At 45.4% G+C, this 25,978-nt stretch overlaps 1 protein-coding gene across 1 annotated transcript in view; it reads right to left on the bottom strand.

The window, feature by feature from the left end:
* Nucleotides 1–25,978, bottom strand: part of LOC138367694 (gamma-aminobutyric acid receptor subunit delta-like) — a 121,058-nt gene that overhangs the window by 70,038 nt on the left and 25,042 nt on the right. Inside the window, exons 2-3 of the mRNA XM_069329659.1 lie at nucleotides 6,449–6,556; nucleotides 1,792–1,910 (exon numbers count right to left, since the gene is read on the bottom strand). Of these exons, the coding sequence (XP_069185760.1) occupies nucleotides 1,792–1,910; nucleotides 6,449–6,556 (227 nt within the window). The remainder of the gene's footprint in view (nucleotides 1–1,791; nucleotides 1,911–6,448; nucleotides 6,557–25,978) is intronic.

Genomic DNA, 25,978 nt, shown 5'->3' with positions numbered 1-25,978 from the left:
TCACTGTCGAGGGTAATTGAAAAATTAACACTATAAAGTTCATTTTCACATTTTTATTTACGGTCTGATGCCTAGAAGCGTTTCGCAAGAGATTTCTCACATTTTGAATGACAAATTTTTACGTTCTCCGTTTCATGCTTACATTTGTTTTCAGGTGAGGTGATACTTACATCGACTGGGCTCTCAATCACAGCTCTGGTTGGAAGCAAGTCGATGAAGAACTCTGTAGGGTAAGGCAGGTCCTATTCAACAATGAATTCTCTAATGGTTATGTTGAAGACAACATAAAAAGAAAGGAGAAACGCCATGCAACCTCTGAAGAGTCAACTAACATAACACTTATACCCCCTATTAAACTGTTTTACAGGAACTTCTTTTCGATGGCTCATAAAACGGAGGAAAGTGTCTTGAAAGATATTATTTATAGGAACGTTATTCCACACAGACACAAATCAGAAGAGACAATTGACAATTTACTTCAAAAACAAGAAAACCGCCAACCTTCTCATGAAGAACTCTCCAAACACCAAACAGAATGTCTTGAAAGAAACTAATGTCGTCTATGCCTTCACATGCCCACTTGGGGACTGTCAGCCCTAAAGATCTCAGTATATAGGCAAGACAACAACGTCTCTTTCTAGGCGATTAACAATGCACAAGCAACAGGGCTACATCAAGGAGCATATAATCTCCTCACAGAACCAGACCATCACTAAAGAAATCTTAACAAGTAACACAGAAATTATCGATAGATAATTATGCGAAACGCTTTTAGTCATCAGACTATAAATAAAAATGTGAAAATGAACTTTGGAGAGTTATTTTATAACGTGTTAATTTTTGTGATTTACTCACACACACACACACACACACACACACACACACATATATATATATATATATATATATATATATATATATATATATATATATATATATATATATATATATATATATATATATATATATATATATATATATATATATATATGTCGTACCTAATAGCCAGAACGCACTTCTCTGCCTACTATGCAAGGCCCGATTTGCCTAATAAGCCAAGATTTCATGAATTAATTGTTTTTCGACTACCTAACCTACTAAACCAAACCTAACCTAACTTTTTCGGCTAACTAACCTAACCTAACCTAAAAAGATAGGTTAGGTTAGGTAGGGTTGGTTAGGTTTGGTCATATATCAACGTTAATTTTAACTCCAATAAAAAAATATTGACCTCATACATAATGAAATGGGTTGCTTTATCATCTCATAAGAAAAAAATTGAGAAAATATAATAATTCAGGAAAACTTGGCTTATTAGGCAAATCGGGCCTTGTATAGTAGGCCGAGAAGTACGTTCTGGCTACTAGGTACGACATATTTATATATATATATATATATATATATATATATATATATATATATATATATATATATATATATAAACACAATGAAATGTAAAAAAATTAACAAAATGTTAAACAAATTCACAATTAAAGTAAATTAATAAAATTTATAATAAATTAATGAAATGTAAAAAAATATATAAAATAAAACGTAACAAATTAATAAAATATAAAAAAATAACCAATGTAAAAAATCAATAAATAGTAAAAAATTAATACAATGTAAAAAAATTAATAAAATGTAAAAAAAAAAATTAAATGTTGTTTTGAAGTGAGGATATGAACAAGAGGAGGAGGAGAGGTACTCACTTGACCATGTAGAGGATAGTGTTGTCTTGGTAGAGCCAGATGTAGTGGTTAGAACAAGAGGAGGAGGAGGGGTACTCACTTGACCATGTAGAGGATAGTGTTGTCCTGGTAGAGCCAGATGTAGTGGTTAGGGATAGTCATTTCTTGGAAGGTGACCGCCTTGGCGTTCTTGAAGAAGGAGTCCGGCCGCCATATGTCCTGGGGAACACACGGGTGTTAGCGCCTGATATATTCATTAGTATTATGAAGTCTAAGACTGTGCTATATTGTTATAATTGTTAATTGAAGTTTTATATTTGTTATATTATTTTTTGTATGTTTTGGCAGCAGTCTTTGTTGTAGACATGTTAGTGAATATGTCAGGAAGGATGAGACCAAAGATTCAAGGACGAATCTTCTCCATATTTCTTATGGACTTCACTGGACAAGGAATATGAATGCATTACCTCTCAAACGTTTATTTTACAGTTCTATTATGACCATGACGCTAAGAGATATGTTTCGTTGACCATGTCAACATTTTCAAAGGCAGAGTAGAAGTGAATACAATCTACATTGATTGATTATTGAAGCCACCCAAAAGGTGGCACGTAAAGAGTACAATGTAGCTGCTGGAACGGAATATATAATGGAGAGTGAAGTGAAGTGGCACATGGGCCAAGAGGTCCGCTGCAGTTCACCCCCAACTGTTATGTTCCAGTGATGGCCGGGGCGGTGTGCTGGGTGTCCTCTCATGGTCTTGAGGAAGGTAGAATGTAACTGAGTGATGGTGGTGAAGGGTTGGGGGATGTGAAGGGTAGGGAAGATGGTGAAGATAGATATATACATCATTTGTTATAATTATGGGTATACTGGGCAAACCAATATATTCTGACACTGCAGTTAACAACAGTAATGGGGTCGTTGGTGGTCACCACTTTTACAACTTCCTCTTTTTTCAACCCATCCCCCAGGCCAAGCTATAAGTCAAATACTGACTTACGTAGAATTTAATAAGTCAATATTTGACTTGTAAATTGTGAACCTGGCGGCCCTTTGACCTGATGACGACGGACTGGTTTAAGGTAATTATCAGGAGAAAGCCCTTACGACTATATAGCACTTGGTGAGGATAAGGTATCTAGGATAGGACGGGAGGGAAGGAAAGGTGCCCAACCACTTGCACGGTCGGGGATTGAACGCCGACCTGCACAGAGCAAGACCGTCACTCTATCGCCCAGCCCAAGAGGTTGAGTTATGGCTGGTTTACGTACACTGTGGTTCACAAGGATGGTGTGCGTGGAGGTGGATGATTACCCAAGACATGTCCCCTGGGCTGGGCAAACTTGCCCACCTGTCCTGAGGAAAAAGCAACACCTTTAAAACCCAGATGCTGAGGAGATGTTGCCATAGTAACGCCGAGCATCACGGACGCATCCCACAACAGCCTCTTGTGTTGTCCTCCTGGGGATTATGCTAAGTACTTTAGATTAACTTAGTATCAATTACATATTTTCATTCAGTTGAAGGGTAGAGTGACTCTCCTTAAACAAGATGAAGAGTGCAGTGACGCTCCTTAAACTAGATGAAGAGAGCAGTGACGCTCCTTAAACCAGATGAAGGGTAGAGTGACTTTCCTTACACTAGGTAAAGGGTAGATAAGTGACTTTCCTTAAGCCAGATGAAGGGTAGAGTGACTTTCCTTACACTATGTAAAGGGTAGAGTGACTTTCCTTACACTAGATATAGGGTAGAGTGACTTTCCTTACACTAGATATAGGGTAGAGTGACTCCCCACAATAGATGAAGGGCAGAGTGACTTTCCATACAATAGATGAAGGGTACAGTGACTCTCATTAAACCTAGTGAGGGGGAGCACCTTACCTTGAGCCAGGTGAGGGGAACACCTTACCTTGAGCCAGGTGAGGGGGAGCACCTTACCTTGAGCCAGGTGAGGGGGAGCACCTTACCTTGAGCCAGGTGAGGGGAGCACCTTACCTTGAGCCAGGTGAGGGGGAACACCTTACCTTGAGCCAGGTGAGGGGAGCACCTTACCTTGAGCCAGGTGAGGGGGAGCACCTTACCTTGAGCCAGGTGAGGGGGAGCACCTTACCTTGAGCCAGGTGAGGGGAGCACCTTACCTTGAGCCAGGTGAGGGGAGCACCTTAACTTGAGCCAGGTGAGGGGAGCACCTTACCTTGAGCCAGGTGAGGGGAGCACCTTACCTTGAGCCAGGTGAGGGGGAGCACCTTACCTTGAGCCAGGTGAGGGGGAGCACCTTACCTTGAGCCAGGTGAGGGGAGCACCTTACCTTGAGCCAGGTAAGGGGGAGCACCTTACCTTGAGCCAGGTAAGGGGGAGCACCTTACCTTGAGCCAGGTGAGGGGAGCACCTTACCTTGAGCCTGGTGAGGGGGAGCACCTTACCTTGAGCCAGGTGAGGGGAGCACCTTACCTTGAGCTAGGTGAGGGGAGCACCTTACCTTGAGCCAGGTGAGGGGAGCACCTTACCTTGAGCCAAGTGAGGGGAGCACCTTGAGCCAGGTGAGGGGAGCACCTTGAGCCAGGTGAGGGGAGCACCTTGAGCCAGGTGAGGGGAGCACCTTGAACCTGGTGAGGGGAGCACCTTGAGCCAGGTGAGGGGAGCACCTTACCTTGAGCCAGGTGAGGGGGAGCACCTTACCTTGAGCCAGGTGAGGGGAGCACCTTACCTTGAGCCAGGTGAGGGGGAGCACCTTACCTTGAGCCAATTGAGGGGAGCACCTTGAGCCAGGTGAGGGGAGCACCTTACCTTGAGCCAGGTGAGGGGGAGCACCTTACCTTGAGCCAGGTGAGGGGGAGCACCTTACCTTGAACCAGGTGAGGGGGAGCACCTTACCTTGAGCCAGGTGAGGGGGAGCACCTTACCTTGAGCCAGGTGAGGGGGAGCACCTTACCTTGAGCCAGGTGAGGGGGAGCACCTTGAGCCTGGTGAGGGGAGCACCTTACCTTGAGCCAGGTGAGGGGGAGCACCTTACCTTGAGCCAGGTGAGGGGAGCACCTTACCTTGAGCCAGGTGAGGGGGAGCACCTTACCTTGAGCCAGGTGAGGGGAGCACCTTGAGCCAGGTGAGGGGAGCACCTTACCTTGAGCCAGGTGAGGGGGAGCACCTTACCTTGAGCCAGGTGAGGGGGAGCACCTTACCTTGAGCCAGGTGAGGGGAGCACCTTACCTTGAGCCAGGTGAGGGGAGCACCTTACCTTGAGCCAGGTGAGGGGGAGCACCTTACCTTGAGCCAGGTGAGGGGAGCACCTTGAGCCAGGTGAGGGGAACACCTTACCTTGAGCCAGGTGAGGGGGAGCACCTTACCTTGAGCCAGGTGAGGGGGAGCACCTTACCTTGAGCCAGGTGAGGGGAGCACCTTACCTTGAGCCAGGTAAGGGGGAGCACCTTACCTTGAGCCAGGTGAGGGGAGCACCTTACCTTGAGCCAGGTGAGGGGGAGCACCTTACCTTGAGCCAGGTGAGGGGAGCACCTTGAGCCAGGTGAGGGGAACACCTTACCTTGAGCCAGGTGAGGGGGAGCACCTTACCTTGAGCCAGGTGAGGGGGAGCACCTTACCTTGAGCCAGGTGAGGGGAGCACCTTACCTTGAGCCAGGTAAGGGGGAGCACCTTACCTTGAGCCAGGTGAGGGGAGCACCTTACCTTGAGCCAGGTGAGGGGGAGCACCTTACCTTGAGCCAGGTGAGGGGAGCACCTTGAGCCAGGTGAGGGGAACACCTTACCTTGAGCCAGGTGAGGGGGAGCACCTTACCTTGAGCCAGGTGAGGGGGAGCACCTTACCTTGAGCCAGGTGAGGGGAGCACCTTACCTTGAGCCAGGTAAGGGGGAGCACCTTACCTTGAGCCAGGTGAGGGGAGCACCTTACCTTGAGCCAGGTGAGGGGGAGCACCTTACCTTGAGCCAGGTGAGGGGAGCACCTTACCTTGAGCCAGGTGAGGGGAGCACCTTACCTTGAGCCAGGTGAGGGAGAGCACCTTGAGCCAGGTGAGGGGGAGCACCTTACCTTGAGCCAGGTGAGGGGAGCACCTTACCTTGTGCCAGGTGAGGGGAGCACCTTATCTTGAGCCAGGTGAGGGGGAGCACATTGAGCCAGGTGAGGGGGAGCACCTTACCTTGAGCCAGGTGAGGGGGAGCACCTTGAGCCAGGTGAGGGGGAGCACCTTGAGCCAGGTGAGGGGGAGCACCTTACCTTGAGCCAGGTGAGGGGAGCACCTTACCTTGTGCCAGGTGAGGGGAGCACCTTACCTTGAGCCAGGTGAGGGGGAGCACCTTGAGCCAGGTGAGGGGGAGCACCTTGAGCCAGGTGAGGGGGAGCACCTTGAGCCAGGTGAGGGGGAGCACCTTACCTTGAGCCAGGTGAGGGGGAGCAGCTTGAGCCAGGTGAGGGGGAGCACCTTGAGCCAGGTGAGGGGAGCACCTTACCTTGAGCCAGGTGAGGGGGAGCACCTTGAGCCAGGTGAGGGGAGCACCTTACCTTGAGCCAGGTGAGTGGGAGCACCTTGAGCCAGGTGAGGGGGAGCACCTTGAGCCAGGTGAGGGGAGCACCTTGAGCCAGGTGAGGGGAGCACCTTGAGCCAGGTGAGGGGGAGCACCTTGAGCCAGGTGAGGGGAGCACCTTGAGCCAGGTGAGGGGGAGCACCTTGAGCCAGGTGAGGGGGAGCACCTTGAGCCAGGTGAGGGGGAGCACCTTGAGCCAGGTGAGGGGAGCACCTTACCTTGAGCCAGGCGACAGGCAGGAGGCGATACTCGTGGGTCATGTTATCTGGAAGCCTCAGCCTCCAGTCCTTCCAGCTCTGCGCAAAGAAAATGTCGGCGGCGTATGTCTGGAGGAGAAGATAAAAAATAACGAAATAATGTGAGAGAGAGAGAGAGAGAAAGAGAGAGAGAGAGAGAGAGAGAGAGAGAGAGAGAGAGAGAGAGAGAGAGAGAGAGAGAGAGAGAGAGAGAGAGAGAGAGAGAGAGAGAGAGAGAGAGAGAGAGAGATACTGAGATTGTACCAGGCTTCGCTAATAAAAGTCAATGGTTGTTGGATAAAAGCGTCCATTTTCAGTGTTGGTGTGTGGCGTGGGGAGACCAGGAATATACAGACGGGTCCGAAGGAGAATGCTTAAATTTTTGTTTAAATTTTACCCCGAGGGGCGAGTTTATCGGGCAGCGCCACTCATCCTGTGAGTGGACACACCGCCATAGCAGCATGTACAACACTCTCCAATAGGAAGAAAACCCGCTGGGTTGTTCATCCTGTCACTTGTACCCAGACACAGCTGGGACTTGCTTAACTGTCTCAAGTGAACAGCTTATCAAACAAGAAGATTAACATCTGTCAACCCTTAAAATTTTGGGTTATCTTGCGGGTGCAAAATGGAGGAATCTTTTAAGAACAGTACCAATATTTGACAAATAGCGAGAGACGGGACAAGGTGCTGCGACAGGCTGAGCAAACATTAGCAGGAGAATGCTTACAGTGACTTCAGTGACTGCTGGAAAGTGAGGTTGAGCTCTTCATTCCCTGCCCAGAGGGCTTCGTTTTACCTGGCGTATTATAATTTAATTAACTATCTGCACGTTCGAAATCTTTGTCAAGTTTGACCGAAAAGTTATCAAATTCAAAAATCAAAATGTTTATTCAGGTAAAAGTACATACATAGAAGATGAGTTACATATATAATTTTGGATTAATACATAGAGCCGGTACATACAATAAATATCTAAAGCCGCTTATACGCAACGCCTAACCGTTTCGTATAAGCGGCACTTATATAATGTACGTTTCGGGCAGGAACGGCCGATGGTGCTTTTTGGATGAGGATGGCCGTTATGTTCTAGGTGATCCAGTTACTAATATAATCAGTTATATTATATTGCTGAACGTACTTTGAGTATTAAATAAGGACAATGATTTTTTACTTCTACATGTTAATGTTGAAGACTGCGAGTCGGGTAGAAGCCTGGTAGCCTGGTGTTAATTTGTTTCGTAATAGAAAAATGGAATAATTTGTTGTGACAGCCAGACGCAGCTGTATGATAATGTATTTGCATATTGCATTTGTGGTAATGGAGTGTTTGCATATTAGTAAATTTAGGTTTTCAAAGTTTGCATATACTATATTATCATGAAGCGATATGAACAAATATCTTGCCCGCGATATCCTGCCCGGTCCTCCATGTTGGCGGCGGAGGGTGTATTGTTGACGGGCCGCCGCCCACCTCTTGACACCCACATATCCCTTATTTTATTTATTTATTTAATCAATTTACCAGTCTCCGTGGTGTAGTGGTAAGACACTCGCCTGGCGTTCCGCGAGCGCTATGTCATGGGTTCGTATCCTGGCCGGGGAGGATTTACTGGGCGCAATTCCTTAACTGTAGCCTCTGTTTAACGCAACAGTAAAATGTGTACTTGGATGAAAAAACGATTCTTCGCGGCAGGGGATCGTATTCCAGGGACCATAGGATTAAGGACCTGCCCGAAACGCTACGCGTACTAGTGGTTGTACAAGAATGTAACAACTCTTGTATATATCTCAAAAAAAAAAAAAAAAAAAAAAAAAATGCAGTTTATGTGCATGCAGGGGATTAGTGCTTAATGGAAACATTGTAACCAATTGTATATGTAATATTCACCTGTCATACAAAGTCTAAGTATTGCAATTGTTTTGAGATAATTGTGTGTGTTATTATAGGAGAGTCGTGCTATGCGGCGACCCCCACTTGCCTGGCCGCTGCTGCCCTCAGGCGTCAGTGGTGCTTCGGTCACCAGGGCGTGTGGGTGTTTGGTGAGCGCTCTGATATAAGTTAGCTTTTATTCTTAGTTTTGTGCCTGATTACGCAGCATTTAATGTAAACTTATTGTAGTGATTTTTCAAGGTTTATAAATGCTGAGAATAGGTGGAATATTTCTTGACATTTAAGCTTGGTTGACTATTACATTAATTCCTTGCCACTGTGTGGGTGGTTGTCCTACTTATTCCTGATAATTAATTTGTTAGTGCGTTCTTAGTATACATTACAGTATCTGACTAAATATATCTATACCAGTGTCATTATGTATGTTGAATGCATTACTTTGTTGACCAGACCACACACTAGAAGTTGAAGGGACGACGACGTTTCGGTCCGTCCTGGACCATTCTCAAGTCGATTGTGATGAGGAGGTATAGACAGGCAATAAATAGGCATTACTTTATGTGCGCTTAGATAGTGACACTGGTTACACCTAGTCACTATCTTTTAGTTACTACCTTTTCTAACATATATTTTATATTAAGCTAGTTTTTACATTGTTCGCAGTATAGACTGGGGCGGAGGGAGATAACAGGCAATAACGGTGACTTAGACAACTTTTCTAGCCCATTCCACTCGTGTTGCTTGTTTCTGTTTAACTTGGGCGAAGTATGAGTATTTGACTCGCATGGTCACTAAAGATTTTGTCCCTGTGTTTAACAACTTCTGCTCGGTTGAATCCAAGTTGAAACCTTAAAGGGGTTTGTAACTCTGCACTGTGTTAGATAATGTTCCCGTGCAGACGAGGAGTCGCAATAACATGGCTGAAATATGTAGACCAAACCACAAACTAGAAAGTGAAGGGACGACGACGTTTCGGTTCGTCCTGGACCATTCTAAAGTCGATTGTGATAATTCGATTTGAATTATTCCACTTTCTTTCACAATCGACTTTAGAATAGTCCAGGACGGACCGAAACGTCGTCGTCCCGTCACTTTCTAGTGTGTGGCTTGGTCAACATGTTCCAGTGGTCTGTCTGGCATTTCTCCACAGTGCTGACATTTCCTGTCATCTTCTGGAACCTGTAAGCCTATTTCCCATGCACATGGGTACCCAAGCCTGACCCGTACAGTATGTGTGTAGTCGACACATGTTGACCACACGTACAGGCTAAGAGTCAACACTTGTTACCTTACGTTCATTCAATTCATTTGCGTTCCCAAATGTGTTCCACTTATGTATTCTTGTACAAACTTTCTTTCATTTGAAAGAGGTTCTTGTTAACCTTTCCTATTCCCTTCAGTATCTTTCATGTTATGACCATCTCTTCTGTTTCTTCTCTTCTCCAGGGTTGTGAGATGTTTTCTTTAATCATCGTAGCTCCTCCCTTGTGAGGATGTCAACGCCATCTGTTGAAGACACCCGACCCTATTTTCTGTTCCCTGGTGGATGACTGTGTTCTTACTGATACTTGTGTATGTATAGTTTCCTTCTTACTTAACAATTTAGATTTTAGATTTAGATTTTTTATTCAGGTAAAGGTACATACATTGAAGTTGAGTGACAAACATAATGTTGGATATAAAGATAAAGCTAGTACATACAATACCTAAAGCCAATGATACGCATTGCGTTTTGGGCAAAGTGTGAGGGGGGAAAAACTACTTTAAAACTAAAGTAAAACTTAATAGTTATTGAGCATAACTATTGAGTTATGCATAACTATTGACTAAAACTTAATAGTTATTGAGCATTAAGTAAATTGTTGAAAAAATGAATATAAAAAGGTGGGGAACATGGCAGAAAATAGCAATTATGCAAGTTGGTCAACAAACAGCATTGTTTAACATAGCAAGACATAGGTTGACATTTTGGGGTAAGGTTAGGTTACATGGAGTTTATCAGGTAGTACTTGGTTTTTATCATAAGTGGTTGAGAGAGGTACAGCCTTTGACATGATTGGGAAGGTCATTCCACATTCTGGGTCCCTTGATTTGTAGAACATTTCTAGTTTAAGTCGCACTCTTGGAATATCAAATAGGTATTTGTTTCTGATGTGGTGCCCATGGGTTCTGTTACAATCTTCTAGGAAGCTTTTCAGGTCAGGATAGACATTACAGTTCAGAGTTTTAAATATATAAAATACACATTAGGGGATGTGCAGTGACTTAATATCTAAAATATTCAGAAATCTGAGTAAGGGTACCGAGTGATGTCTGGGGCCAGAGTTGGATATTGTTCTAATAGCAGCTTTGTGTTGAGTAATTAGAGGACGTAAGTGATTTTGGGTAGTAGAACCCCAAGCACAAATACCATAGTTGAGATAAGGATAGATGAGAGAGCAATAGTGTCACCAGGGCAGGGCGAGGTACAAAATATCTGATCTTAGAATGCCAACAGTTTTAGAAAGTTTTTTTGCTATATTTAGAATGTGTCCCTGGAAATTAAGCTTGTTATCGATGAGGACACCAACGAATTTACCATCAACTTTGTTACTAATTTGGATAGTGTTTATGCTTAGGTTAATATCATTTGAGGATTTATTACCAAATAAAATATAAAGTTTTGTCAGTGTTAAGGGTGAGTTTGTTAGCAGTTAGCCAAAGATGGACTTTAGTTCAGTATTCACTGTGACATTTAGAGCAAGAGGGTCAGGACTGGAGAAAATGAAGGTTGTCATAACCAAATAAGATTAGTTTGAGGTGTTGAGAGGCATTTGAAAAGTCATTAATGTAGATGAAAGAGGAGAGGGGCCAAGTATGCTGCCCTGTGGAACAATAATGGTTATGGGTATGGTAAGAGAAATAAAATTATTCACAAACATATTGGAGCCTGTCAGTAAGGTAAGGCTGAAGATATATCAGGGAGTGACCTCAGACTGTATGTATCAAGTTAATCATACTAATCAGTGCATCGTTAGTACTTTTCTGGGGGTCTGAAACCATATTGATAAGAGTATATTGTTTTGGCTAGATAAGAGTAAAGATGCTTGTAGATTAGCTTTTCAAATATTTTTGACAAGGTTGGCAAAATTGAAATAGGTCTGTAATTGTAAATGATGACAATTACACTAAAATTACAATTACACGGGGACACTAAAAGCCCCGAAATCATCTCGAGATAACCTCAAGATAGACATCAGTGAGATCACTACATTTATGGACTGGGGTTAACTCTCGCATTTTTTAGAATATCCGGAAAGGTTTGGAGTTCAAAGATTTGTTGAAGAGCAATGCAATGGCAGGAGCTAGAAATCTGGAGGCTTTTTTGTAAATTGCAGATGGAAAGTCATCAAGGGCACTAGACTTTGTTTTAAGAGAAAGGATTATCGCATTGACATCAGTGGAATTAGCGGGAGTTAGGTAGAGAGACTCTGGATAGTTAACTGTAAGGTAGTTGCTAACACTAGTTAGGAGCGATGGAATATCATTAGCAAGGGATGTCCCATTGGATGAAAAGAACCTATTGAATTCAATAGCAGTGTCAAGAGGCTGAAAGCAGACGATTGTCATTGGATAAGAGTATTGTTTTTATTTATTCAGGATCTTTGTCTATCTTAATATTTGGGAAATAGTGCTCCAAGTTTTCTTAATGTTGCCCTTAAGTTGGGTAAATTTATTTTCGTAATATTTTATTTTAGCTCTCCTAATTATTTTAGACCGCATTGATGAGTAAATCTTTGAAAATTCTTTGGAGACGACCCTAACCTATGCTTGTTCTCGAGGTAATGTTTTGTATTAATAGATTTAAGTGTACCATTTGTAAGACATGGAGTGTTTAACCATTTAGTTGTGACTTGTTTTGTTAGTATAGGACTGTGGGTGTTATAGAGGCTCGGAGTTTTCTGAAGAAATGTTTGCACTGCTAGGTTGATGTTCACTGTTACCTAATTCAGTCTCCCAGTTGATATTAGCAGCAGCAGCAATAAAATTGTCTATAGAAGTTTCATTGTGTAGCCTAAAGCTTATCTTCCTTGTCTCTAGAGGTGGTTTGTTAATGTTGGGAGAAATGTGGGGTAATGGTAAGTGGTTCTATCAATGATTATCCCTGAAGTAAGTGGAGAGGTTATGTTGGTCCAGATGTGGTCAAGAGCCGTGGCGGTACTATCAGTGAGTCTAGTAGGTCTAGTGATTAAGGGTATGAGGAAGCAGGAATTCATACAGTTGAGGAAACTAGCAGCAGGAGGGTTATCAGGCTCTCAGAGGTCAATATTAAAGTCTCCTGAAATAAATAAATGGTTTTGTTCAATCTGTTATCTAGTATTAGATTTCTAAGGTTAGAGTTGAATTCAGACGCATCAGTGTTAGGAATTCTATAGACTGCTCCTGACGAGACTGTCAGGACAGTCTCGGCACCCTTGACTCTGAAACAGACAAAGATATACTCTCCACAGGAGTCTAGTTCTAATTACTTTTAAGCATGTCAGTTCTTGGTGGTAGTAAAGAGCAGTACCACCCCCTCTCTGAATTGGTCAACAGTTGTGAATTGCTGAGTAGTTAGGCATGTTAAAGAGTTGAGTAGTATCGTCTTTTAACCACGTTTCCGTAAGTATAACAGTGGAGAATTTGTCAACAGTATGAATCAAGAACAAGATTGAGGGGCCTCGTAGCCTGGTGGATAGTGCGCAGGACTCGTAATTCTGTGGCGCGGGTTCGATTCCCGCACGAGGCAGAAACAAATGGGCAAAGTTTCTTTCACCCTGAATGCCCCTGTTACCTAGAAGTAAATAGGTACCTGGGTGTTAGTCAGCTGTCACGGGCTGCTTCCTGGGGGTGGAGGCCTGGTCGAGGACCAGGCCACGGGGACACTAAAGCCCCGAAATCATCTCGAGACAACCTCAAGAAGACACTAACATCATCAAAGTGTTTGCTTAAAGACCTTACATTAAAGTTAGATACATTGTGATTGTGTTAATACATTGTTTACATAATGTGCTGTGTATTATCTGCAATTTTGATCATTAGTGATGATTGTCATAGATACTAGATAACAGGTTTAGTTCTGGGTCTATACTCGTTTGCATAAGAGGGCTGGTTGTAGGAAGAAAAGACGAGAGGCAATCAAAAAAACATTTTGATATGAGAGGGGGGAAAAATATATACAAAACAAACACAACAAACAAAAAAATGAGGTAGATTGCTTTCAGGTATTCTCAGGTACACTGAAAGTAATAATTTGCACTTGTAGACAGTCAAAGCCAGGGCTACAATGGAATAAGGGAGTATGGAGAGGCTAGGCAACCTAGGTAATAAAGAAAGCAAAGAAAAATTGGAATAATGAATTTTCACTCTTCAGAAGTGATGAGGAGTAAAAAGCCTTTGACTGGACAAGCCTTGGTCGACAAGTCAGTTTACCCAAGAATGTCCTGAACTAGAGACTTTTTTCATTGGGCCGAGTAGGTGGAGACTGTTAATTGTCTATGATAACCAGTGAAGTATTGGTGATTGGAATGACTTATCCTGGGATGGCCCAGTTGTTACTAGATGGAATTAACGTCCATCTGTCCTCTAAGTTGAGGCTTTTTACAGACGAAGCCTTTTGGGGAAGCCAGCCAGCATGTTGCTGGAGAGTTGAAGTGGTATTTTGACACTATGGTAATGCTGTGGAAGACTGGCCTGTGATTTACTGAGAAAGCTGGACTCGCCGGCGTGAGTGCCCGAGAAGAAGGGCTCAGGGAGGGTACCTTGAGTGTTGTACAATAGGAGATAGAAGTGGATTCACCAGTATTGAGGATCGCAGAAGTTCTTTTGTAGTATACTGTGTGAAAGTGACACCTGCGGTGGTGTTGTACATAAGTAATAGGAGTATATAGTAAGAAGTACACATGGTGATGGGTTTGTTTAATGTTCTTTACCCCACTCCTGTTGGATTGACTATTACTGCCAGTTCTTAATATCTTACCTTAATCCAACTCGGGGATGGATTTGGTAAGACGAGGCACTAAGGCTCCATTGAAAGTTTAAATGGAAAGAACCCGGTTACTGGCTAAGTGGGGCCGTAACATAATTGGCATCCCCAGCAGAATCCGACTTGTCAGGTAAGTTAGATCAGACCGAGCAAGTGATTAGCGCAGTCTTCTAGGACAGATTCATTTTTTTGTTTGGTTTAAGTGCAGTGTTGAAGGAGTGAGCGATGGCAGAGAAAACTTCAAATGATTCGATAAATGGTCCCCCCTCCCCGCTCAGCTCGTTGATGCCGTGAGGGGGGCTTAGTGGGCGGCTGCCGGAGTGTGATGCTCCTTGGGACAGTCCTCCGTCCTTTTCTAGCCTTGTGCTCCTGCTGCCGTCCTCTCCAATTATGCTGAGCAACTTTTCCTTTTCCTTCTGTTTCGTTTTTCTCCCCCCTCTTCTCCTATTTACTTGCCGTTTCCTGCCGACCTTTTGCTTGTTCTGGTTCTTCCCTTGGACTTCTTCTATTTTGACGCCCGGGTGCTTGAGGAGGCATACTCTTGCACCCGTAGAACTGTAGTACCCAATGTCGAGAGCGAGGGGAACCTTTTATTGTCAATCCCCCTTTCATCACTGAACCCGATCTCGAAGGACTGTCGGTTCTTAAGGTGGCGTTTGTGGGGCGTATACTCACGAAGCACCCCTAGGAGGCCCCGGCATGATCAGCGATAGCTTCTTGTTGGGTGTCCTGCCTCTAATTATGGCTCCATGGTGGGTGTGGGGGCACATTCGTGAATGAATGTTTATTTTTCGTAGCGATGATATCTGTTTCTCCTTTACCCTCTCAGGCTCGTGGGGTGGGCGACCAAGCCCCCGATTCAGTCCGTGTTGCAAGACCAGGCTCTGTAGCCTCCACTGCATTGGGCCCTGACCTTGCTCCTCCTTTGGCCTCTCTGACTCCTCCCCTCGGCTCCCCTCCCTCTTCTGTAGTTGGGTCGAACCCGCAGCCCCCAGTGGTGACTACCTCGTCCCCTGATGCGGATAAATCTCTAGTTGTAACTACTGCGCCTTTTAACCCCTCTCTCTCTGGGGGTTCTCAACGCCGTCCTCGTCACGGCCGCCCTCGCTTGATTCCTTCCCGTTCTGATACCTATCAAGCTTTGTTTGGTCCCGCTTCGTGGGTCAAATATTTTGATCTCCTCCCTCTTGATTCTGCGCCTCCTGACGATTTCTCCCTCCATCGACATCTTGTTGATTCCGTGGATGCCACTGTTATCTTCAACCCCACTCGTCTCGGTACACGTGTCGTTGCTGCTCCTTCTCAGGATGCAGCTTCCCGCTTGGCTGCCTTATCCTGCCTTGGCGAGACCCCTGTTCGGGTCTCAAAGAACGTTCAGTTGAACGCCAGTGTTGGCACTATTCTCCTCTCGCCCCATGTTGTGACCTGCGAGACTGCCACGACGATATTCGACATATCCTCGCTGCCCAGGGCCATTCTATTCTCCAGGTGGACACGTTTACTCGTCCCCCTCGTGGTAGTCGCCGTCAACCCCTCCGGGTTGTGAAGATTACCTTTGATGGTAGGACCCTTCCACCCTCTGTCATTCTTGCTGGTGCCAGGTGCTCTGTCCAGGAGTACATTCCTTCTCCTCGGCTCTGCAACAAGTGCTGGAGGTTTGGGCATGGTGCCCTCCACTGCTCCGGGACTGTCTCTCTCTGTCCTTTGTGTGGTGGCGAAGGTCACTTTAAGTCGGAGTGCACTTCTCCCCGAGCTCATTGCCTCGACCTTTGGTGAGGCCCATCCTATCTTCTCCCGTGCCTGTGTCCATTACAAGCTTGAGGCAGCCGTCCTCAACTTGAAGCACCGGGAGCTTTTATCTTTTCCTGAGGCGAGGCGCCAGGTTCGCCGGCTCCCGCCTTATGCTAATATCTCTTATGCTCGCGTGTTGCGCTCTTCTTCTCCTCATCCTTCCCACCTTCCTCAGACTCACAACCGTTTCCGGGCCTTGGACCCTGATATGCCCACTGCCCCTCCTCAGTTCCTTTGAGTTCTGTCCCGAAGGATCCACTTCCTGCTCCTCTGTCTGGGGTTCCCCTCCTTTCTACCCGGTCTGTCTTGTCTCCTGTGTCTTCTTCCTCGTCTCCCTTCGTTCCTCCTTCCCCTCCGTCTCTTGACTCTCCCCGCCGCCTGTCGGTGCGGGCTGATGTCCATCGCTCTCCAAACGGCCGTCGTGTGTGCTCTCGTTCAGCTTCTCCTGTTGAGACGCTAAAATCCGTTGCCCAGTACGTAGTTGCTGGGACGCCTGTCTCTTTATGTCAGAAGCATAAGGCTGGCTCCTCTCCTTCCTCCTCCCTGGCAGGTAAGGTTGTTTCGCTTTCTTCCTCGGCCCCTACTTCTGCCTCTATCGCTCCTTCCCCTCCCATTTCGGTGGTTGCGCCCCCTGTTCCTGCTATGGAGGTTTCTTTGGTCCCAGCTTCCTTCTCGGTTGCTGCTCTTGCTGAGATGCACTCTCCTCTTTCTACTCCTCCTCCTCCTGCTGATGTCCTTAACTGCTCCTCTTGGTTGCTGCTCTTGCTGAGGTGCACTCTCCTCTTTCTACTCCCCCTCCTCCTGCTGATGTCCTTAACTGCTCCTCTCCGTTGTCTCCTCCTCCTCCGGACCCCGCCCGCCCACCTCTGGTCTGTTCTCCCGCTTCCTTCCCTCCGTCTTTGCTCAGTTTACCCATGCCCCCTAATCCTGCAACCCGTTCTCGCAAATTTAATAAGTCAATATTGACTTATTAAATATGTGCATAGGTGACATACTTAACATAATAGATACCCTTAAAAAGATTCATAGAAAACACCGACCTTACCTAACCTTGTTAGTATCTTAAGATAAGCATCTTATAGCTTCGTAATTACAATTATTACCTAACCTATAATAGGTATAGGTTAAGTAATAATTGTAATTACGAAGCAATAAGATGCTTATCTTAAGATACTAACAAGGTTAGGTAAGGTCGGTGTTTTCTATGAATCTTTTTAAGGGTATCTATTATGTTTAGTATATCACCTATGCACGTAGTTAATAAGTCAATATTGACTTTACGAATTTGCAAGAACGGGTTGAATCCTGACTTTGCTGACCCTGATCCCGACCCTGATATTCTTTAACGTGCTATATTGCTCTTTTGCCTTTGTTTCTTCCTTGTTCTCTGTTGTTGTCCTTTCTCTTCTCGTCGATGTCTATTCTGCAATGGAACGTTCGAGGTTATTACGCCAATTTCCTCGAACTCCAACTTCTGATTTCGCGGTTTTCGCCCCTTTGTGTCTGTCTCCAGGAGCTGATGCTTGGTGCTCGTCCTGGTCGTTTTCGTGGCTATTCCTTTCTCTCCACCCCCCCCCCCACCAGCTGTTGCTGGGGCTCCTAATTCTTCTGCTCTCTTGATTCGTACTGATGTTCCCTTTGTCCCCTTACTTTTTCCTTTGCCTCTACATTGTTCTGCTGCTCGTATCTTTGTGGGGAAATGGTACACAGTTTATACCATTTATCTCCCCCCAAGTATCCCGCTTTCTCTTCCAGATCTGAAACGCCTCCTGGACTCCTTCCCGGAGCCTGTGCTCCTGCTGGGTGATTTCAATTGTCGTCATTCTCTTTGGGTTGATGTTCTGACGAACACCCGGGGTCGCCTTCTTGAGCCGTTTATCCTCTCTTCTTCACTGTCTCTTCTGAATTCTGTGAGCCCACTCATTGGGACTCTCGGACTCGCACACTTTCCTGTCTTGATCTTTCTCTTTGCTCTTCTTCTCTTTACTTAGATTTCACGTGGCAGGTTCTTGATGACCTCCATGGCAGTGACCATTTCCCCATCCTTGTTACATTTTTCTCTTTTCACCCTTCCCTAGGTGGCAGTTTGTTAAGGCAGACTGGAACCTATTTACCCCTCAGTGCTGCTCAGTCTGACCTCCCCCTTCTGCCTCTCCCTCGCTCTCTCCTCCTTTTTCATGACACCGTCTTCGACGCTGCCCCCAACTCTATTCCAACCCGTTCTCGCAAATTTAATAAGTCAATATTGACTTATTAAATATGTGCACAGGTGACATACTTAACATAATAGATACCCTTAAAAAGATTCATAGAAAACACCGACGTTACCTAACCTTGTTAGTATCTTAAGATAAGCATCTTATAGCTTCGTAATTACAATTATTACCTAACCTATAATAGGTATAGGGTAAGTAATAATTGTAATTACGAAGCAATAAGATGCTTATCTTAAGATACTAACAAGGTTAGGTAAGGTCGGTGTTTTCTATGAATCTTTTTAAGGGTATCTATTATGTTTAGTATATCACCTATTCACGTAGTTAATAAGTCAATATTGACTTTACGAATTTGCGAGAACGGGTTGCTCTATTCCTAGCTCTTCCTCTCAGGGCCCACGGAAGTGCGTTCCCTGGTAGAATACAGACTGTGCTCGGGCTGTCCGCTGTAAGCGTGCAGCCTGGAAGAGACACCGCCGCCGGCAGACGGCCGATTCTTTTCTTTTATTTCGGAAGGCGAGTGCAGTGGCCCATAGGGCCATCTGTATGGCTAAACGTGAATGTTGGGCGTCTTATGTCTCCACCATTACGCCTGACACTGCCGCAGATCTAGAAGCGAATCTGCAAGATAGCGGGTAAGTTCGTTCCTTATGTCTTACCAGTCCTTCACCTCCGTGGTACTCTTGTGGCGGAGCCGTTGCAGGTCGCTACCGAACTGGGTTCCCACTTTTCTTCTGTTAGCTCTGGTTTTCGTCTTCCGAAATCTTTCCTTCTTCGTAAACCTATCCTTGAATCTTGTCCTTTGGATTTCTGTCCTCATCTTAGCCTTCTCTATAACGATCCCTTCTCTCTCTCTCTCTCTCTCTCTGAACTTCGGTCTGCCCTGGCCCTCTGCGGTTCTACGGCGGCGGGCTTCGATGGTATTCATTATGAGATGCTTCGCCATCTCCCTCCGTGCACGTCTCGGTATTTACCGAGTCTGTATAATCGGATCTGGGAGTCGTCCTCAGTCCCTGAGACTGGTTCGAAGCCGTTGTCCTCCCTGTTCGCAAACCAGGTTCTCTGGGAACATCCCCTAAGGACTTTGGCCCTATTGCCCTCACTAGTTGTGTCTGCAAACTCTTTGAACGTTCAACGTTCTTCTGATGTGGTTCCTGGAACACCCTCACCTCCTCTCCCCTTCTCAATTTGGTTTCCGCAAGTGCCGCAGCACGACAGATGTCCTGGTGAACTTGGAGGTCTATATTCGTACTTCTTTTACTGTGGAGACCTCCGTTGTTGCCATTCTTTTTGACCTGGAAAAGGCTTACGACACCACTTGGCGATATCATATTCTATCTCAACTTCATTCTTTTGGCCTTCGTGGTCATCTCCCTCTCTTTTCTCCGCAGCTTCCTCTCTCGTCGTTCCTTTCGGGTGCGAATTGTTACCGCTCTCTCTCTGCCTCTTTTCATCAATACGAAGGTGTGCCCCAGGGTAGTGTTCTGAGCACTACTCTCTTTCTGGTTGCCCTCAATGGTCTTCTTTCTTCTCTTCCTTCAGGTGTCTTCTCCGCTCTCTATGTCGATGATCTTACCCTTTGCTGTCAGGGTGATGATTCGCCTCTCCTTAGCGCTGGCTTCAACTTGCAATTGATGCCGTGTCTTGGGCCACCGATCATGGCTTTAAGTTCTCTACTTCTAAGACCTGTGCCATGACTTTTACGTGGAAACGGGTCGTTCTTCGTCCCTCTTTGTCACTTTATGGTCATCCCCTTGAATACAAAGATTCCGCGAAGCATTTGGGGTTATTCCTTGACACTCATTTGTCTTGGTCTCACCATATCTCTTACCTCCATGTTGAGTGCTCTAAGGCCCTTACCCACCTTCGAGTATTGTCCCATACTTCTTTGGGGAGTGGATAGGCGCACTCTCCTTGCTTTACATTCCTCTCTCGTCCTGTCTAAGCTCGATTATGGTTTGCCCTGCTTACTCGTGTGCTTCTCCTACTCTTCGCCGTCTTGATGTTTTGCACCATTCTGGGTTGTGCCTCAGTTCTGGTGCCTTTCGTTCGACTCCCGTCCTTAGCTTGTATGTTGACACTGGCTTCCTGTCTCTCCAGGACCGCCGTGATCGCTACTGTCTTCGCTATCTTGCGCGGTCCTTACAACATCCTTCCTCTCGCCTCTGTCGTGCTTTAACTTTTACCCTTCCTGCGGTTCCTGTTCCTCTTCACCACCTCCCTCTTTCTGTCCGGTTATGTCGCCTACAGGATTCTCTTTCCGATCGTATTTCTAATGTTTCTCCTCGTGTTGTTCCTTCTTTGCCCCCGTGGAGAGTCCCCCTTCCGCGGTTTTGTACATCCTTGACCCGCATCACTAAAGCTTTTACCCCTCTTATGGTTCTAAAACGCCTTTTCCTTGAGCACTTTTCTTCTCACTCCCGCTCCGTTTCTGTCTTCACCGATGGGTCTAAGTCTGCGGACGGTGTTGGCTACTCTACTGTTTTTCCTGATCGCACTTCTATGTGTCGCTTACCTCTGGAAAATAGCGTCTTTACAGCGGAGCTTTATGCTATTCTCTATGCTCTTCGTCTCCTGCTTTCTCCTTGTAAATCATCCTTTGTAGTTGTTGTTGACTCTCGTAGTGCCCTCATGGCTCTCGTGTCCTTTAATCTGGTTCATCCAGTAGTTATCGAGATCCAGTATTGGCTGTTTCTTGTTCACAGTAAATTTAAGTCGGTTGAGTTTTGTTGGGTTTCCAGCCATATTGGTCTCTCTCTTTAAATGAGCGTGCGGATGCTGCCGCCAAGGAAGCTGTCCGCTCTTGTCCCATCTCACGTAAAGGTATTCCATATTCCGACCTTTACCCGGTTATCCATTCCTCCGTCCTTACCCGTTGGCAGGCTTCTTGGTCGTCTGTTACTGGTAACAAACTACGTACTCTTAAGTGTTGTTTCCTCGTGGCCGTCCTCCTTCCACCGTAACCGGCGATGGGAAACAGCTCTGGCGAGGTTGCGTATTGGCCATACTCGCTTAACCCATGGTCACTTCATGGAGCGCCGCCCTGCTCCTTATTGTCCTAGTTGCATTGTCCCTCTTACGGTCGTGCATGTCCTTCTTGAATGTTCTGACTTCCAGGACGAGCGTGTGTCTTGCTTTCCGACCGCCCCTTGCGGTCACCTGTCCCTCAATAGAATTCTTGGTGACTCGGATACTTTTGATATCGTTCGCCTTGTGCGTTTTTGTTCTCGTATTGGCATCCTTGGTGATATTTAGCGCCCTCTGATTATCCTGCACATTTGATGGTGCTACATAGCCTTCCCGGTTTGGTGCCTTCTTTTGATAATTACTTATTTGGTCGACAAGAGTCGGCTCACCAAGGGCAGCCCTGAACTCGAGACTTGTTTCAGTGGGAACAAGTGGGCCAAGTCGGTGGTGACAGTGAAATATCTGTGATAACCAGTGAAGTAATGGTGAGTGGACTGACGAGTCCTGGAATGGCCCAGTAGTGTTATAAGATGGATTTAACATCCGTCTGTCCTCTAAGGTAAGGCTATTAATAGGTGAAGCCTTTAGGCAGAAGCCAGCAAGTGTGTTACTGAAGACCAGCCAGTGAGTTGCTGGAGAGTCAAAGTGGTTATTAGACAGTCATAATACTGTGGAGGACTGGCCCATGATTTACTGAGAAAGGTGTACTCGCCAGAGTGAGTACCTTAGAAGAAAGGCTCAGGGATGGTACCTTAAGTGATGTACGATAAGAGATAAAAGTGGAATTGCCAGGATAGAAGATTGCATGAGTTTTTCTTGTAATGTATTGTGTGAAAGGGACATCTGCGGTGTTGTGTTGTACATATGTAATAGCTGTATATGGTTAACAAGTACACATGGTAATGGTTATGTTTAGTGTTGTTTACCCCAAATTCCCGCTGGATTGACTATTACTGCCAGTTCTTAATAACTTGCCTATGACTCAAGGTTGGATCTGGTAAGACGAGGCACTAAGGCCTCAATACAGTCCCAATATAGAAGGGGGATTAGACAGAAAGCACTGAACTGCAGGTCAGTGTCCCTAACTTGCATACCATGCAAGTTGATGGAAAAGATTGTGCGAAAAAAAGCTAGTCGAACATCTGGAGCAAAGGAACTTTGTGACAACACCAACATCGATTGAGAGATGGTAAGTCATGCCTTACAGGATTAATTGATTTCTACAATCAGACAACAAAAATCAGGCAAGAAAGAGAAGGGTGGCAGACTGCATATATTTGGATTGCCAAAAACCCTTTGACACAGTACCACACAAGATACCAGTGCAAAAGCTGGAGATGCAGGCAGAAGTGAAGGGGAAGGTACTCCATTGGATAAGGGAGTACCTAAGTAAAAGAAGACTGCGAGTCAGTGTGAGGGTTGAGGTCTCAGATTGGCGAGACGTCACCAGTGGAGTCCCACAGGGATCAGCCCTTGGACCTATACTGCTTCTGATATAAGTAAATGATCTCCCAGAGGGTATAGAACCGTTCCTGTCATTGTTTGCTGATGATGCAAAAATTATGAGGAGAAATAAAGCGAAGGAAGATAGTATGAAGCTACAAGATGACCTAGACAAACTGAATGAATGGTCCAACAAATGGCTACTTAAGTTCAACCCGAGTAAATGTAAGGTAATGAAACTAGGCAGTGGAAACAGGAGGCCAGACACAGGATACAGAATAGGAGATGAAGTCCTTCATGAAACAGAGAGAAAGATCTAGGAGTTGATATCACACCAAACCTGTCTCCTGAAGCCCACATAAAAAGAATATCTGCGGCATATGCGAGGCTGGATAACATCAGAACAGCGTTCAGGAACCTGAGTAAGGAATCCTTCAGAATCTTGTACACCACATATGTAAGACCAATCCTGGAGTATGCGGCCCCAGCATGGAGCCCATATCTTGTCAAGCACAAGACGAAGCTGGAAAAAGTTCTGATGTATGCCACTAGGCTAGTCCCAGAACTAAGAGGCATGAGTTACGAGGAAAGGCTGCGGGAAATGCACCTCAAGACAGAGAAAACAGAAGAGTAAGGGGGAGACATGTTCACTACCGACAAAATTCTCAGAGGAATTGACAAGGTGGATAAAGATAATGTGCTTATCATGGGTAGAATGCGAAGAAGGGGACACGGTGGAAACTTGAGTACTCACATGAGCCACAGGGACGTTAGAAAGAACTTTTTCAGTGTCAGAGTAGTTAACAGGTGGAATGCACTAGGCAGTGATGTGGTGGAGGCTGACTCCATACAGTTTCAAATGTGGATAGATATGACAGAGCCCAATAGGCTCAGGAATCTGTACACCAGTTGATTGACAGTTGAGAGGTGGGGACCAAAGAGCTAGAGCTGATCCCTCTGCAAGTACAACAAAGCGAGTACTGCTCTAGGTCACCATTCTCATCAAGTAAGACACGATAGTTACCAGCAAGCACAATTTTTCATCAGTGAAGGGAGAGAACATCTTCCTCTGTGCCATTTTGAATATCCTGCACCCATTTTGAGTCCTGTGGCCGCCACCGCCACCAGCCTTGTCAAGCTAGTGTCTGCACACAAGCTACAGCCATCGTCGTCAATGGTTACCACCTTCCCCATTGTGTCCTGCTCACCGGATGTTATTTGTAGTTTTCTGAAGAACAATTTGGTATTAACCTGCGTTAATACTTTAGTGACGCCATCATCACCGCCATCGCCACTGCTCCATCACCCATCAGTGAACTTTGTCAAGCTAGTGAGTGTCACCTGTGCTTCCTTAGCCATCATCGTGTTTGCCAAAATTGTCGATCCTTGTCGGTCATCTCCACTCCTGTGTCGTCAACCCAAGCTTCACGTCACTCCCGCAAGGTGCGCTACTGTCGCCCCAGGAGTACACAAACCCATCCAGGTTGTCTCTCTACACGCTTCGATGCCGTTTCTCCTGTTTGGCTACCATTGAATGGCATATCCTGCAGTCCTGAGTTAATTAACTGATAGCTGAGGCTTACAGAGAGCCGGTCGGCCGAGCGGACAGCTCGCTGGACTTGTGATCCTGTGGTCCTGGGTTCGATACCAGGCGCCGGCGAGAAACAATGGGCAGAGTTTCTTTCACCCTGTGCCCCTGTTACCTAGCAGTAAAATAGGTACCTGGGTGTCAGTCAGCTGTCACGGGCTGCTTCCTGGGGGTGGAGGCCTGGTCTAGGACCGGGCCGCGGGGACACTAAAGCCCCGAAATCATCTCAAGATAACCTCAAGATACATTTCTAGGAAATAAGTGTTTTACAGTGTAGTAACTGCCGTACCATGTGTAAATCTCCTCCAGTAAATCCCCCTCCAGTGACTAGCTAAATATCGGAGTTGGTATCTCGCCTCGCACCCTGATTCTCTGTTGTTTTTCAACATCTTTTGTTCTCACAACAAGCATTAATTGTGTGCTATTAGTGTCCAAACAGTATTAAAAGTACATTCTGGTACAGTACAGTAAGAAATAATTGTTTTTCTAGCACAATCGACTACTTTTTATACTTTCCCCAGACCTTAATTTGAAATTTATTCTTTAAGTATTTTACATTAAATGTTATTTTAGCACGCTACCAATTTAAGTGTTAAGTGTAACTTGTGTTCTAGTATTTTTACCTGTAAATTACAGTAATGGTGCCACCATTTGTAAAGTAAATTGTATTTCACTTGTTCATTTGATTCAAACTTTTACAGGAAGTCGGTTTTAAGTTCTTGACATTTGCAAGTTAAGCCTACTTAATCAGATTCATTAATTTTCCTTGAATGATTTCCTACAGAGTCAATTAACTGTTAGTGATTTTTGTGTTTATAATACCATTTCCGAATTTTCAATTACACCTTACAGTTATATAATCAGATTTGTTGTGCTCTATCTGGTTTAATTAATGACATCAAATGAATTTCAAGTTATATTCATTCCTGATTGCTAATTTAATTTACAATTTTGATTGATTTCCATTTATTATTTTGCCTATTTTGCATTTTAACTATTTAAAATGCTTATTTTAGCCATTCGCTTGCTCGAGCCTAGTTTTGTCATTTATGAGTCTCGTGTTATACTGTGTTTTTTAATTATTCTTTATGCAAAGCGTGCCTAATTATAATCTGTTCCTATGTACATTCCACGGTAATGAGTGTCTACCCCCTGTTGTACCACCTCCTGGCGCAAATGGAGCAGTTACTCAAAATGATGTTCAGCGTTCAATGCAGGAGATGGCTACTCTACTTTTTGCAGGAGAATCTCGCTTCTTGAGGTTATCTTGAGATGATTTCGGGGCTTTAGTGTCCCCGCGGCCCGGTCCTCGACCAGGCCTCCACCCCCAGGAAGCAACCCGTGACAGCTGACTAACACCCAGGTACCTATTTTACTGCTAGGTAACAGGGGCATAGGGTGAAAGAAACTCTGCCCAATGTTTCTCGCCGGCGCCTGGAATCGAACCCAGGACCACAGGATCACAAGTCCAGCGTGCTGTCCGCTCGGCCGACCGGCTCCCACCGGCTTACTTGAATCATGGTTTAGTAAAGTAGAACTGAAGGCCAAAGCTTATTTTACCGAGGCTACCTTGAGGTGCTTCCGGGGCTTAGCGTCCCCGCGGCCCGGT

Source organism: Procambarus clarkii, chromosome 23, assembly GCF_040958095.1.
Source record: "Procambarus clarkii isolate CNS0578487 chromosome 23, FALCON_Pclarkii_2.0, whole genome shotgun sequence".
Taxonomy (NCBI): domain Eukaryota; kingdom Metazoa; phylum Arthropoda; class Malacostraca; order Decapoda; family Cambaridae; genus Procambarus; species Procambarus clarkii.
This window is presented reverse-complemented; position numbering and strand designations above follow the sequence as displayed.